The sequence below is a fragment of the Sciurus carolinensis genome, chromosome 5, assembly GCF_902686445.1.
Source record: "Sciurus carolinensis chromosome 5, mSciCar1.2, whole genome shotgun sequence".
Lineage (NCBI taxonomy): Eukaryota > Metazoa > Chordata > Mammalia > Rodentia > Sciuridae > Sciurus > Sciurus carolinensis.
This window is the reverse complement of record NC_062217.1, coordinates 89,671,758-89,686,231: the sequence shown is the minus strand read 5'-3', so window position 1 is coordinate 89,686,231 and position 14,474 is coordinate 89,671,758. Positions and strand designations below refer to the sequence as shown.

Sequence of the window (14,474 nt, the reverse complement as noted above, 5' to 3'; positions counted from 1 at the left end):
ACTTCCTGTAAACCCAATTTAATTTTCTTGGGTAGGGACATGCAGGGACTGGGTAAATTCAAAAGCCAACTTGATTTCATTACATAAGGTCCTTATCTCCCACCTCTTGGCAATACACTGTAGATTTAAGAGTATAGAGTCTTATCAAGTGTCTGCTTCTGTCAGAAAAGGATCAGATGTCAATCAATTATTTGTTCTTCCCTCTTCTTTTCCACTTAATCACCACATGGTCCTGTCAATCTGACTTCCTTAAAATCCTGGTAAAAGTAATCTCTAGGCATGTTTACAACTCAACAACTTTCTTTTCCAAACTAAGAATTGATATCACCCAAACTGAAGGGCACCTTTTCCATACATATAAACTGGAAACAAACAAACTCATTGTGGTATTTTCCCTCAATTATCCAATTTCCAAATTGGAAATTTTTCCTTTTTAAACCTTACTGCCAAGAGAAAATCATTTTGATATAACTTATAAACAGCAACAAGACTGCTATTCATTTTTAAATGCCTTTGTTTTTGTTTGAGTTTTAAGATAAAACTGATTAAGAAAATTTTGCTTTCTTGTGTTATTTTATAATAATTAGTAGAAAAGTTTGGTGCAAAAAGTATTGGAAAAAAAATTTTAAGAAATTCATTGTTTTCACTATATTTGTCATGAAAGCATAAAAGAAAGTTTACACTCTAATACGTCTTTGAAAGTATCAATATTTTAAGTGACATCTTCAACAATTAAGTCATTTCAAATTATTTTCATTCAGGGAATGCTTGAGTTTTTAAATAAGGAAAATTCACCCCATATACATCATTGTTAAAACAAAAGTATTTCAAATACTTTGGAAATAAGATTGGTTGATTAATACCTTGTTTTTGGCTTCAATGTTTGCATTGTGTGAAAGGAGTTTTGCTGCTATTGATGTGTTCTCAGTATAAACAGCATAGTGGAGAGCAGTGTTGCCACTGGAGTCCATGACATTTGGATCAGCACCATGTTCTAACAGAATAGTTGCACATTCCTCTTCCTGGCACTGTATGGCCTGTCAGTATTGTAACAAGAAACAGGTTGTAAATTCAAGTTAATTCAAGGTAAACATTCTTCAGTTTTCACCAATTAGTTATATTAATAAATTCATGTTTAAGAATTTAAATCAAATCCATCTACTGCTGAAATGGTTGGTTACGACCTACCTTCATCAGTGCTGTGCTGCTGTCACTGTCACAGATGTCAATGTCACATTTCCTCTCTACCAGAAGGGTCACCACTTCTGGATGGCCATAGGCACAGGCGAAGTGTAGAGCAGTCCTATGACAGTGAAAAATTTTTTTAGATATTATAGAGCATCATCTCAAGATATACAATTATTTATGAGACTGCAAACATTAAATAGCATGTAATTCCTTTGTCTTCAAAGCAAATATTTTCTTCTGAAAAAATAGCATTTATTAGTTCTTACTACTCATTAATGAACATGCAAACTATTTGATTTACACGTCCTTCCTTCCTCCCTCTCTCCCGTGCAATTAATTTCCCTCTCCTCTGCCCTCCCCTCCCCTCCCCTCTCCTTTCTTGCTCTCTCTCTCATGTTTGTGGTACTGGGGATGAAACCCAGGGCCATCATCAAGCACTAGCACTGAACTATATCTCCAGCCAGCAGAGAGAAGCCTTTTTGAATAAAAAGAACACCAACTTAAGTTTGAATCCTACTTTAAGCTGTGATCCTTACTAGTTATTCCTTAGCTTTTCTGTGTCTCATTTTTCTCACTCTTAAGATTGGGGTTAAAAATAGTAGTTACCTCACAGGATACCAGCAAAATGCTTAAATGAAAATCCATGCAAGGTATTTAGAACTGTTTTTAATTCAGAGTTCAATGATTATTAGATATAATTGTTATTACTATTATTAATACTTATCAAAGACATTTCAATTAAGTAAAATAATACAATTATACCTACTTTGCAGATATGTATTTCAATAAGTCTAAGATTCTATTTTTCTCACATTTTGACATCTGAGACACACTGGAATGCAGTTGTTTTTGCCAACTCTGCATTGATGTCACCAAAAGAATCAACAAGAACAATGTAGAAGAGGAAGAGTTTATTCTGATTCATGGTTTCAGAGGTTTAGTCCATAGTTAGCTGACTCTATAGCTCTAGGCTTGAGGTAAGGCAGACATCATGGCAGAACAGTGCTGAGGAGGAAAGTAGTTCAGAACAAGACAAACAGGAAGCAGAGAGAGTTCCATTCACCAGGGATAAATTATAAAACCCCAAAGGCTTGCCAGTGAACTACTTCTTCCAGATACACCCTATCTGCTTACAGTTACCACCCAGTTAAACCATATAGGTGCGTTAATCCACTGATTAGGTTAAGGTTATCAAAACCTAATCTTTTTACCTCTGAACATTCCTGCATTATCTCACACATGAACTTTTGAGGAGATGCCACACATCTGAACCCATAATATCATTTATAGTTCATAATGTATTACAACTATAAATGGCATTAAAAATTTTTAATACACAAAATAACAGGTTATCACACAATCTATGGTGGCTCATAGTAAGTGAAATACAGTGTGTACAATAGTTCTATGGCAATTCTGTTTATATGGTTGGCACTTAAATATTAAATTTTGGTACTTAAGAGTACTATGGGTAAAGACTGCTGAATAACAACAAAGTGATTAAAAAGCAAAGGAATTCTTTTCAGTAAATTTTAAGTCACAGAAAAGTCAGGATACAAATGAACATAAATACTTTACTAATTATTTATATTTAGAGAATGTATGGAAATCACATATTTCCTTAATATCAATATTTCAATATTGTTATAACTTTTCAAAAGGGCAGTTAAGAGTTATTATTTATAATTTCCTACCTTCAGAAATGCTTTTGTTTGAGAGAGTAAGTTTCAGTTGAAATTAGGTCCTATTACTTCATTTTAAATATCTCAACTTGCTAGACTGCACAGATTAGCATGGAGGTTTTCAAGAAGGAAGGGTCCTGAGAGAGTAAAATATGGCTGCTACATAATAGGTACTCAGGTTATGTTTGGTGAATAAATGAACTGACAGAATGCATAAATACCACTGGGGAGTTCAATATTTTTCAAAAAAACTTTTATAAAGTAAAGCAATCACTTTTTAATAGTAATCATCATTTATATATGCTTTTATTTTCATAAGGATGTAACTAAAAGGACTAATCTATAATCGTAAATATATAATAAAACATGTATAAAAAAATGTACACATAATAAAATCTACATAGATAAAAAATTCCCTTACTTATAAAGATACAAACACACACACACAAAGTAATAGAAAATGAGAAATTTTTTTTTTTGTGCTAGATTCATATCCCTGCTTTTCCCAAGGGTTAATTTTTATTAACAATAACCTTTTACTGGAACTTCTCTAAATGTTCACTGTCGAAATCTAAGAAGATAGAAGAAAAAAAAAAAGTTCATGCAAAACTTTTACCAAAATTAACCAAATGCTAGATCAAAAAGTCAGACTCATGAAATGTGAAATACTGAATTAACAGAGTATATTTCTGGTGTCAGTGAAATTAAGCTAGAAACAAAAAGATGAGAAACCCCCCCATTCTACTGGAGTAGAATACACTTCTAAGTAAAAAATGAAAATCTGTTATAATTCGAATGTGTGAAAACAAATATTATATCATTTTGTACATACTGTAGCTAACACAAGATTACAATCTATTTGTATACATGTACAATCCAACTGACTTTTTTTCTCACTTGATAAAACAAAGTATATCTTCTCAACATACATGTATATTTATGCAAACCTCAATGGTTATATATTATTCTGACCAACAGATACATTGTAATTTGTAATTTACTTGTAAAAACTATTCTATGGGTTCTTCAGGGGTATATACCAGGGATTAAATTCAGGGGTATTTAACCACTGAACCACATATCCACCCCTTATTACTTTTTATTTGTAGACAGGGTCTCACTAGGTTGCTTACAGTCCTGCTAAACTGCTGAGGCTGTCTCCTGCCTCAGCCTCCCAAACTGCTGGGATTACAGGTGTGTGCCCAGCTTCTATGGGTTGTTGTTGTTGTTGTTCTTCTTCTTCTTTTAATTCTTAGTTGTAGATGGACACGATACCTTTTATTATTTTATTTATTTATTTTTATGTGGTGCTGAGTATCGAACCCAGGGCCTCACATGTGCTAGGTAAGAGCTCTACCACTGAGCTACTATCCCTGTGAATTCTTCTTAATGCATTGTTATTTTAAGCAGCACTGAGAAAAACAAATTGTATCACATATTATTTCCTAAAGATATTTTAGTATAATGGAATTTCTTGGTAGAGACATACATTTTAAAATATGCTACAGTGGATAAAATTTTTTTCAATCTCACAAATTTTGTAGGACTGGCCCTAGCTCAGAGGTTCCTTCGGCAAATCTTACACAAATTTTGTAGTTGGTTAAACACTATTTCATTTTAACTTAAATTCCTTCTCTTACCAGGGACAAAGAAATTTTTCCCATGTCCATAGGTAACTTACAGATCTGCAAAAGTGTACCTTACCAAATTTAAGTGAGAGTTCAGAGTGTAGAGGTATACTTAGTAGTATAGTACTTGCCTAAGAAGCACAAGGCCCCTGGGTGCAATACCCAGCATAAAAAAAATAAATGGAGTTCAGTTTTTTTCCCCTTGTTCATTTGAAATAATTCTCTGTACTTGAAGATATAATTTTATCTGATATACATGTTATGTGTGTGTGTGTATACATGTATATATATATATAAATATTTCGCAACAGATTTTTTTTCTTTTTTCAGTGCTGGGGATTGAACCCAGGGCCTTGTGTGTGCAAGGCAAGCACTCTACCAACTGAGCTATATCCCCAGCCCCAGTTTGTTTTTTATTTTAACTTTTTTTCTGATATGCAGGGGTTTTGATTTTTTTTATTTCTGCAAACTGACCACTGGAATAGTTTCTTTTAGACTACGGTTATAAGGTAGGGACAGTGCATGCTTACTAAGCACCAGGCCATAGGTTCAATCCTGAGTTCCACAAAAGGAAAAAGAATGTTTGCTTTTACACTACAGTAAAGCAGCCACATCAATGTTCATAGCTGCTCAATTCACAATAGCTAGATTGTGGAACCAACCTATATGTCCTTCAATTGATGAATGGTTAAAGAAACTGTGGTATATATACATAATGGAATACTACTCAGTCATAAAGAATAAAATTATGGTATTTGCTGGTAAATGGATGGAGTTGGAGAATATGCTAAGTGAGATAAGCCAAACCCAAAAACCCACAGGCTGAAGGATTTCTCTGATAAGTGGATGATGATACATAACGAGAGTAGGGGGCCGGGGGGAAGAGAAGAATGGAGGAAATTTGGATGGTGTAGAGGGAAATGGGGCAGGAGGGGGTGGAGACATACATTATTACCCTATGTACATGTATGATGACATGAATGATGTGATCTACACTGTGTACAACCATGGAAGTGAAAAGTTGCACCCCATTTGTGTACAATGAATCAAAATGCAGCCTGTAAAAATGTTTTAAAAAAGAGCATATATGTAGGATGAATGAGTCTAGAGATCTAATTTATGACATGAGGACTAAAATTAATAAAATTGTATTATGAATTTTTGTTAAATTAGATGTTAGTTGCTCTTATCAAAAACCTAACTACATGAAACGACAGCTGTTAACAAACTTTACTATAGTAACCATTTTAACATATATGTGTATGTATTTCACATCACATTGCAAAGCCCAAATATAACCAATAAAGTTCACTTAAAAGCGTGAAAATAAAAAGGAAAAAAGAATGCTTGCTTTTGAAGTTATTCTTAGGAAGGTCTTGGTCAATATAAAAAATGTATAATGCATAATTATGTAGGCCCGCGTGTTTTCTTTTGGTACTTTTTTCATTCTGTATTATTAAAAAATTTAATCGATAGTCTATGGAGAAACTTACCTTGTGACATAAAAATCTAGCTAGTTTTCTCCAGTTATCATGCATTTCATATACGAATAATTTATCTTTTCCTATTAATGTGGAATGTCACTAGTTTCAAGTTCTAAATTCTTACATACATTTGGGTGTTTTTGAATTTTCTATTCTGTTGCATTCGTTTATCCGTCTTTTCAGTTGCCAATAATCAATTAATTTGTGATAATTAACAGTGTATTTGGGTACCGAGAAGTCAAGTTCTTATTACAAAAAATTTCTTAGTGTCATCACAATAGTAAAAGCGTGGAAAAAAACAAAAAATGATAACTTTGATATTTTAATTTGGTTTATCTAAAATGGATAAATACAAAAAGATCTCATTTGGGGAATGAGTCTTCCTTATTCAAGAGCAGAGTTACCTTCCCAATTGGCACACACTTCATAAAAAAATGGATATTATTTTTTTCTATTCATTTTAAGTCCTTTAGTTGATAGAGGAAATATTTCTCCCTATGCACTTTTCTACACCGTACATATGGTTTTAAAACTGTGTATTTTAAAAATAAAATGCTGCATATACCTAATTTTGCTAGTTACATCCAGTTAAATAGTCAAAGAGCTTTTACATGGGAATCGTAAGTGAATCGGAAATGAATTAAAGTTTTGTTTTTGTTTTGCTGCTCATTAAGAGGTTCTGAGTGCTAGACCCCTCAGAATCCTGTATTTCCCAAGGTGCTTGAGGGGCATGAAAGCCAGAATCCCTCTCTTCCCCCAAGGACCAGCTGGGGAAGTGCACGTTTCTTCCAAACCGCCCTCCTCCCGCACCAAACCCCTGGGCTTAAAGCCCCTATTACCTGTTCTTCTTGTCTCTATCATTCACGCCATTTTCCCCAAGAATAAGGATATGCTGCACTTTGGCTACATTGCCCATGCTTGCAGCCTTGTGGATCTTTCCCATATCCTTGTCTCTGATGTGGTACCTGGGCGAGTTGAGACTACTGGCATTCTCAAGCCCAAAGCCCACGCAATTCCTTCGCAAGTTGCTGGAGGAGCCCAAGGGCGAACGGCCCTTACTCCCGAATCCAAAAATCTTCTTCATGGCAGAGGCCACCGGCCTCAGAGGCACCTTTCCTCCCGCTTGGTTTTTCACCGCCTCCGGAACCCGATATTGAGTCTCGAAGATAAGCAAACCTAGTCTCGCCACAATGTCCCAATGAGGAAGCCCCAAGCTTCCATCTTTCCACGAAAAACAATCGTCTCCAAGATGCACCGCTTAAGTAACAGTGCGCGTGCGCAGTCTCAGTCGGCGCTGACGCTGCGCATGTTCACAAATGCCTGGTAACCGAGGGCGCTCAGTGCGCATGTACAAGGCCGTGTTTCTTTTCTCAAGTCTTCGCCCTTTAGCGCCCCTGTGTTTGTGTCAGGTTTGTCACGTCAGTGCTCCTCGTCGGAGAAGGCTTGGGGCTCCTGTTTGGAGGGGCCTGGCAAGGAGGGCGCAGGTAACCCAACCTCCTGGACCATGTCGCTCTAGGACCGCGCAGTTGCTTCCTGGCGCTCGGACACTGAAGGGCGGGAGAGTGCGGGCAGCATCTGGGGGGCAGCTGGAGGTGCCCGGCCGCCAGGATTTGAAGAAGGGGCTCCGGGAGTGGACGGGGGTGGAGCTTGCCAACGTTTCCTTGAACTCTTGGAACGCGTTGGAGGTGAGCCTGCCAGAGCGCCGGTCATCGACCATCTCCCACAGTCAGCCCGTGCCCTTTTCAGCGGGACCAGGGCCTCGGGGAAGGGTGGGCGGTTCAACGAAACGGTGGCTTCACCAGGTACCAAGTGGGTTGTGTGGGACATGGGACTGGGTCTTCCTGTGAGCGACTTGGGCAGCTGCATCTGTGCGCCCGGCGCTCCAGGACTTAGCTCTGATTTGTCTCTGGGTGGACGTGGTGTTTCTGTAGAAGCAGTGAACTCTGTGAGGAGCAAGTCTTTATCTTGGTTGAACACGCCAGTCACCTGGTTTCTGTGCATTCAAGTCAGGCCACCCCGCTAGGGTCACACCTGCCGCTGCCTCTTACAGAAAAGCAGATAGACTCTGTCCTCACTTGAAGGAAAAAAAAAAATTGTACTTTAAGAATTTGGATTGGGGATGGGTGGGATATGCATACGGGTGAGGTTATGAAACAAAAAGGGAATTCGTTTTGCTGAGCGCCTTTTTTGCGTGCAGTCTAAATCCTTTCATTTGGGAGTTCGTGGAGTTAGAAGTGACAGCTTCCATAGCGCAATGAATAGATATATAGAGTCAGTTTTAGAATAAAAATTAATGGAATATGTTAAGAGATTGTGTACATTTTGGATCAGAATGGACCCCCAAGGAAAACAACATAATCTTCAAATTTTGATTTGACTTGGAAAAAGTAATTACTTTATAAAGCATTTTTTCCAATGAAAATTCTTGTATCTACTTTAAATTCATGTATCTATTTTAAATTCTTACATAAATTAATGAGTTCTTTCATAAGTTTTTATAACAAATGAAGCAAGTTTTTACTATTACTCTTTTTGATGATGACATACAGATTTATTTGATTTAACTACTAGTATTTAATTTATGAATACACCAAAATGTATTTTTTATTGTGTACAAATAGATGTGGGTTTTTTCAGTGTCTTACCATTATAAAGCTATGTGAATTTTCTTTTTATGTTTTTATTAGTGAATTGCAGTTATACATAATATTGGGGTTTATTTTGACATAATCATACATGTAATATAATGCAGTCCCTAGGACTTCCTCTTTCCTCTTTCCTTCCCTCCTCCCTTCCCCTGCTGCTCTTCCTCTACTATACTGGTCAACCTTCTATTTATTTAGTGTTTTTTTTTTTTTTTTTAATATTGGCGCTTTGTAGTTATACATAAAGGTGCACTTCACTGTCGTATATTCATATATGTACATAGCATATTGTCAATTTTATTCTGCATTTCCTCCCTTTCCCCCAGCCCTTCTCTCACCTCTATTCCCTTCCTCTGTTCCACTGATCTTTCTTCCATTTTCATGGGCTCTCCCTTTTCCTCCTTTTTTTCCTGTATTTTACACTAGTTTCTGGATATGAGAGAAGACATTTGAACCTTGATTTTGTGAATCTTGCTTATTTCATGGGCTTAGCATGATATTCTCCATTTCCATCTTTTTACCCACAAATGCCATAATTTCATTCATTTTATGGCAGAATAAAACTTTATTGTGAATACATCCCACATTTTCATAATCCATTTTTCTCTTGTTGGGCATCTGGGCTGATTCCATAATTTGGCTATTGTGAATTGTGTTGCTATAAACATTGAAGTGATTTTATCACTCTAGTGTGTTGATTTTGTTCTTTTAGATAAATACCAAGGAGTGGGATAACTGGGTCCTATGTTGGTTCCATTCCTAGTCTTTTGAGGAATCTCCATACTGCTTTCCAAAGTGGTTGTATGATTGTCACTTTTGTGTTATTAAGTCTTCCCATCTTAGAGCATAGTGTGTTTTTCCATTTGTTCACGTCTTGATTTGTTATCTTGCCTGTAGATATTATATCATTTTAAACATTATTAATGAAGCATTTTTCTCCATTTCCATTTGTAAGACATTTTTCCTAATATGATTATAGGTGTTAGTTTTCCCAAATTTGTTTCCCATATCTCATGGCAAACTTAAAATCCTGGTGATGATTTTTATAATAGTCTCAGATTTTCTAAGTGAATAATTACATCATTACTAAGAAAGTAGTTATCTCTTTTCAAGTATATATGCCATTTAGTTTATTTTTTATTTGATCTAATGAAATCAATTTAATATAGTGAAGTTCATTTAAATGGTTTAATGGTCATTTATCTGTGTTCACTTTCATATATTAATAGAAATAGCTGACTTATCCCTTGAGCCTGATTTTAATTGAAATGTTGCTAGTGTTTTACCATTTTAAATGATAACGTCTCTATTTTTTATTTTTAGAAATAATGTTTGTTGTATTTCCAGTTTTGATTAGAAATGCTTCCCATATTTTTTCTCTTTATTGAGATGTTCTTTTAAAATGTCTAGTAAATAGACTATTGAGTAAATGGACTCTCTCTGAGAAGGGATCCCATTTATTTGCTTAGTGTGTATTTTTCTTATGTTTGATGGATTTTCTTTCCAAATATTTTATCTAGATTATTTCCATTTTCATTCATATGTGACATTTTTGCATCATTTTATGAGGTTTTAATATTAATGTTTTTCCAAATTAATATAATGAAAATTGAGACTCCCATTTTCGTTGTACTTGGTAAATTCGTTAGAATTTAAAGTTTACTAGAATTCATTTATGAAACCATCTGGTCCCATTGCTTTATAATAGTAGCATCTCATAGTAACCCTTTTGTTATGATAATTCATCTATTCATGTTTGACACTTATTGAATTATTTTCATTCATAAATGCTCCTTCCTCTTGGCCCTCTTAGTCAATTGATAATTGTATCTTCTTTTTTTCTCTTACAGATTTTTTTCCTTAAATCTGTTATGTACTTGTAGTTACCTTTCTCTTTACTACTATTGTAGTTTCACTTGATTTTAGTCCCTTAATTAAGATTGTCAGGATTTTATTTCACTTTTATTTTCAGTCAGCTCTTAGATATATTTATCCCTTTTGTTGGTTTTTCTGTCATTTTTAATTGTTAGTAATATTTTTAAATACTCCTATGACTGTGTTTTTGTTATTATTTTTCTCATTTCTTAACATGAATACTAAGATCTCTTTATTTTTAGTCTTTTAGTTTGAATAAAATGGTCTTCCTTGTCATGAAGTGTTCTTTTAGCTGTTTTTTTTTTTTTTCATGAATTAGAATTTAAATTTCATTATTTTCCCTCATGACTGGATTCATACAGGAAAACATCTTCTTCACCAATGAGGCCAACCACATACTCTGGGGGCCTCTCCAACCTTCATGGGTATGCATCTTTTCTAGGCATATTCATGTAATTTCCCAGCTGGATAGGTGTGCCTGTTTCTTTTTTAGAAACTCATAATCTTTTGTTCCTTGTGGTTTTTGTCTGCAGTACTTCAGGTTCTCTAGTGTTCAACAAATTGCTGAGTTCTCCCTTAACTCTCCTTTACCCCTAGATATGGAAAGTATGCCCGTTCCTCACCAGCACTCATGTCACACCAGACACAAACCAATCTCTCCCCCAAAGCCAGAATGTTGGACTTCTGCTCCTCGCTTCTCTCTGTGTTCCAAGGAAAAGACTGAGAGTTGGATTATTTTCCCCCCTGATCACACCCAGTTACCTATTTGGAGAAATGGCTATCACGAGTAGAATGCAGTAATTGTCTTCTCCATTTCAATGAAACTTTTCTTGGTTTGGCACTTTTCTGGAGTTCTCTTAAAGGCTTTTGAACAGTATATTGTCATTAAGTCAGTGTCTCTATAGTGGCAGGAGGTCTGGGCCTTTCTGTCCATCTTGGTAGGATTACTCCAATGCAAGCTTTTATGTATGAGAGAAATCAAAGTACTTAATTATTTTGAATTATTATAATTTGGTTTCTAGTAAAGCAGAGAATTCATTTTCTGACTTACACAGAAGTGTGTTGAATTTCACTTTTAAAATTGAATATGTATTTTTTACAAGCATTTGCATTTTTATGGAAATTACAGATTTAGCTAAAAGGGGTTAATAAATCTATATATACAACTGCTGTGCTTTCTCCATGAGTTGTCAATTAATATTGTATAATAATCTTATCTTTGCCATTTCAAGCTTAAACTCTACCTTGTCTCATTTTAACTTTGCTGTTTTTTTCTGCTGAGTTTTCTTATTTTTCTTTTTTATTGATTCTTTTTCGTTATATATGACAGAATTCATTTTGACATAATTATAAAAGCATGGAATATGTCTTGTTCTAATTCAGTGCCCAGTACCTCCTTTTCCTGCCCCTTTCACCAACTCCTCCTCTCTTTCCTCTACTCTACTGATCTTTCTGCCATTTACTGCCATTTCTGCCATTAGTTATTTTTTAAATTAATTTCTTGTGGATGTACACAATGGTGAGATTCACTGTGATATATTCATATATATATATATATATATATATATATATAGGAATGCTTTTTCTTTTTGTTTGTATTTACCTGATATTCCTTTGCCACTCTTACATTTTCTTTTTTAAAAAAATTTAAGTGGTGCATTCTAATTATAACAAGAGATTCATTGTTATATATTTGTACATGCCCGTAATCTAATTGGTCTGTTTCATTCTCCCATACCTCCCCCTTTTCCTTCCCTCCTTCTTCCCCAGGTTCCCTACCTCTCTTCTTTTGGAGTCACTTCTCTTTTCATGAGGTTCCCTTTCTTTCCCTTTTTTTCTTTATAGCTTCTGCGTATGAGAGAAAATATGAACTTTCACTTCCTGAGTCTGGCTTATCTCCCTCAGCATAATGTTCCTCAGTTCCAGCCTATTCCTGTTGATGCCATAATTTTATTCTTCCTTATAACTGACTAAAACTTCACTGTGTATTGACAGCACATTTTCTTTCTCCAGTCGTCTGTTGATAGATACCTGGGTAGTTCCATAGCTTGGCTATTGTAACTTAATTCTGCTTATCCAAGGACATGGGGAGAACTTGAAAATTTATTTTTACTAGGAAATATTTTTACTTGGGGAAGAATGGAGGGTCTGGGGTCAGTATTCAGTGCTTCTCTCTTTCCCTTCAGGGACCCATTGTACTGTCACTGGGAAGGAATTTTTTGGAGAAGGAACCTCCCAGAGACTGCCATTTCAGGCTTGGTGGATATCTCCTTTCCCGGGAGTGTCTTGTCACTGGATGATGTTTGTTTCCTTCACAAGGATTGTCCTGTCACTGGGAAAGAATATATTGGGAAAGAATCAATGTTATCAATGTGTTGCCTTCTTCCTCACTCCCTGTTTCCAGGCCACAGTATTTTGAGTTTTGTCATTTTCCATATCTTACAATTTTTGTATGTTGATTTTATATCTTGTTACTTTGCTGTACATATTTATCAGCTCTATAAGTCTTCAGGTGGAATTTTATGGGTCCTCTATATGATCATAACTTCAGTAAACACTAATAGCTAGACTTCTTCCTTTCTTTTTTGTATCTTTTCTTTCTTTCTTGTGCCTAATTGCACTGACTAAAATTTTAAGTATTATATTCAGTAGAAGTGTTGACTGTTGACATCCTTGGTTCTGATTTTAGAGGGAAATTCTTTCAGTTTTTTTTTTCCATTAAGTATAATGTTGGTTTTGGGTTCTTATATATAACCTTTATGATGTTGAGGTAATTCCCTCTATCTCCAATTTATTATTTATTTATTTGGTACTAGAGATTGAACCCAGAGGTGCTTTACAACTAAACTACATCTCCAGGCCTTTTTATTTTTTTGTTTTGAGGCACAATCTCACTAAATTGCTTAGGGCCTCACTAACTGTCTGAGACCGGCCTTGAACTTGAAATCCTCCTCCCTCAGCCTCCCAAGCTACTGGGATTACAGGTATACACTACCACACCTTAATTATACATAACTGGGATTCATCGATGTTTGTACATGCATGTAATATGTTTCATTCTCCCCATAACTCTCCCTTTCCCTTTTTTCCCCCTTCCCCAGATTCCCTCCCTATCCTCTGTTGAAATCACTTCTGTTTTCATGAGCTCTATCTCTAATTTATAGAGTTAACATGAATTTTGTCAAAGACTTTTTCTGCAACTAATGAAAAGATCATTTCCCTTACTTCTGTTTGTTTGATGAATTATGTCCTCTAAATTTGGTATTAGGGTAATACTGTCTTTATACAATGAATTTGGGAGTACCCCCTGCCTCCTGCTTTTTATTTCATGGAGCAATTTGAGGAGCGTTGATATTAGTCCTTTCAAGGTCTGCTAGAGTTCAGCTAGACATTTGTCTGGTCCTGGGTTTTTGTTTGTATTAGGCTTTTTATTTACTACTTCAATCTCAAACTTCTTATCATTTCTTTAGATTGTCTATATCCTCTTGGTTCAGTTTTGATAGTTCACATATGTATAGTAATCTGCCCATTTCTTCTAGATTTTTCAGTTTGTCTTAATATAAATTTTCAAAATAGTCTGTAAAATTCTTCAGGATTTTAGAAATTTCTGTAGTGGTATCTCCTTTCTAATCTCTAATTTTATTAGTTTGGGTCTTCTCTTTGTTTTGTTTAGCTAAGGCTTGTTTCCTTTGCAAAGAACCAATTCTTTACTTCATTGACCCTTTGTATGATTTTTTAAATTATTTTATTAATTTGGCTCTTATTTATTTCTACTGATTTTGGAATTGGTTTCTTCTTGATTTTCTAGGACCTTAAGATGCATAATTACATTTCTTTTTTAATCTGTGAGTTTTTTAATGTCGGAACTTAATAACCATAAACTCTCTTCAAACACCTTCATAATGTCCTAGAGATTCTGGTATGATTTACCTCTATTCTCATTATTTCCTTTATGATCCATTCATTGTTCAA

General features: G+C 35.2%; 1 protein-coding gene across 9 annotated transcripts in view; it reads right to left on the bottom strand.

The window, feature by feature from the left end:
• The window catches only part of Ankrd26 (ankyrin repeat domain containing 26), a 120,366-nt gene extending 113,120 nt beyond the window's left edge, over positions 1–7,246 (bottom strand). For 3 of the 9 annotated variants that reach the window (XM_047552213.1, XM_047552212.1, XM_047552214.1), the window contains exons 1-3: positions 6,822–7,246; positions 1,189–1,303; positions 864–1,037 (exon numbers count right to left, since the gene is read on the bottom strand). In XM_047552213.1, the coding sequence (XP_047408169.1) occupies positions 864–1,037; positions 1,189–1,303; positions 6,822–7,066 (534 nt within the window). In that variant the 5' untranslated portion in view covers positions 7,067–7,246. Of the gene's footprint in view, positions 1–863; positions 1,038–1,188; positions 1,304–6,821 lie in introns of those variants that run through there. The other 6 variants (XM_047552205.1, XM_047552210.1, XM_047552208.1 and 3 more) reach the window with 3 other exon arrangements.
• Positions 7,247–14,474: the final 7,228 nt, after the last annotated feature.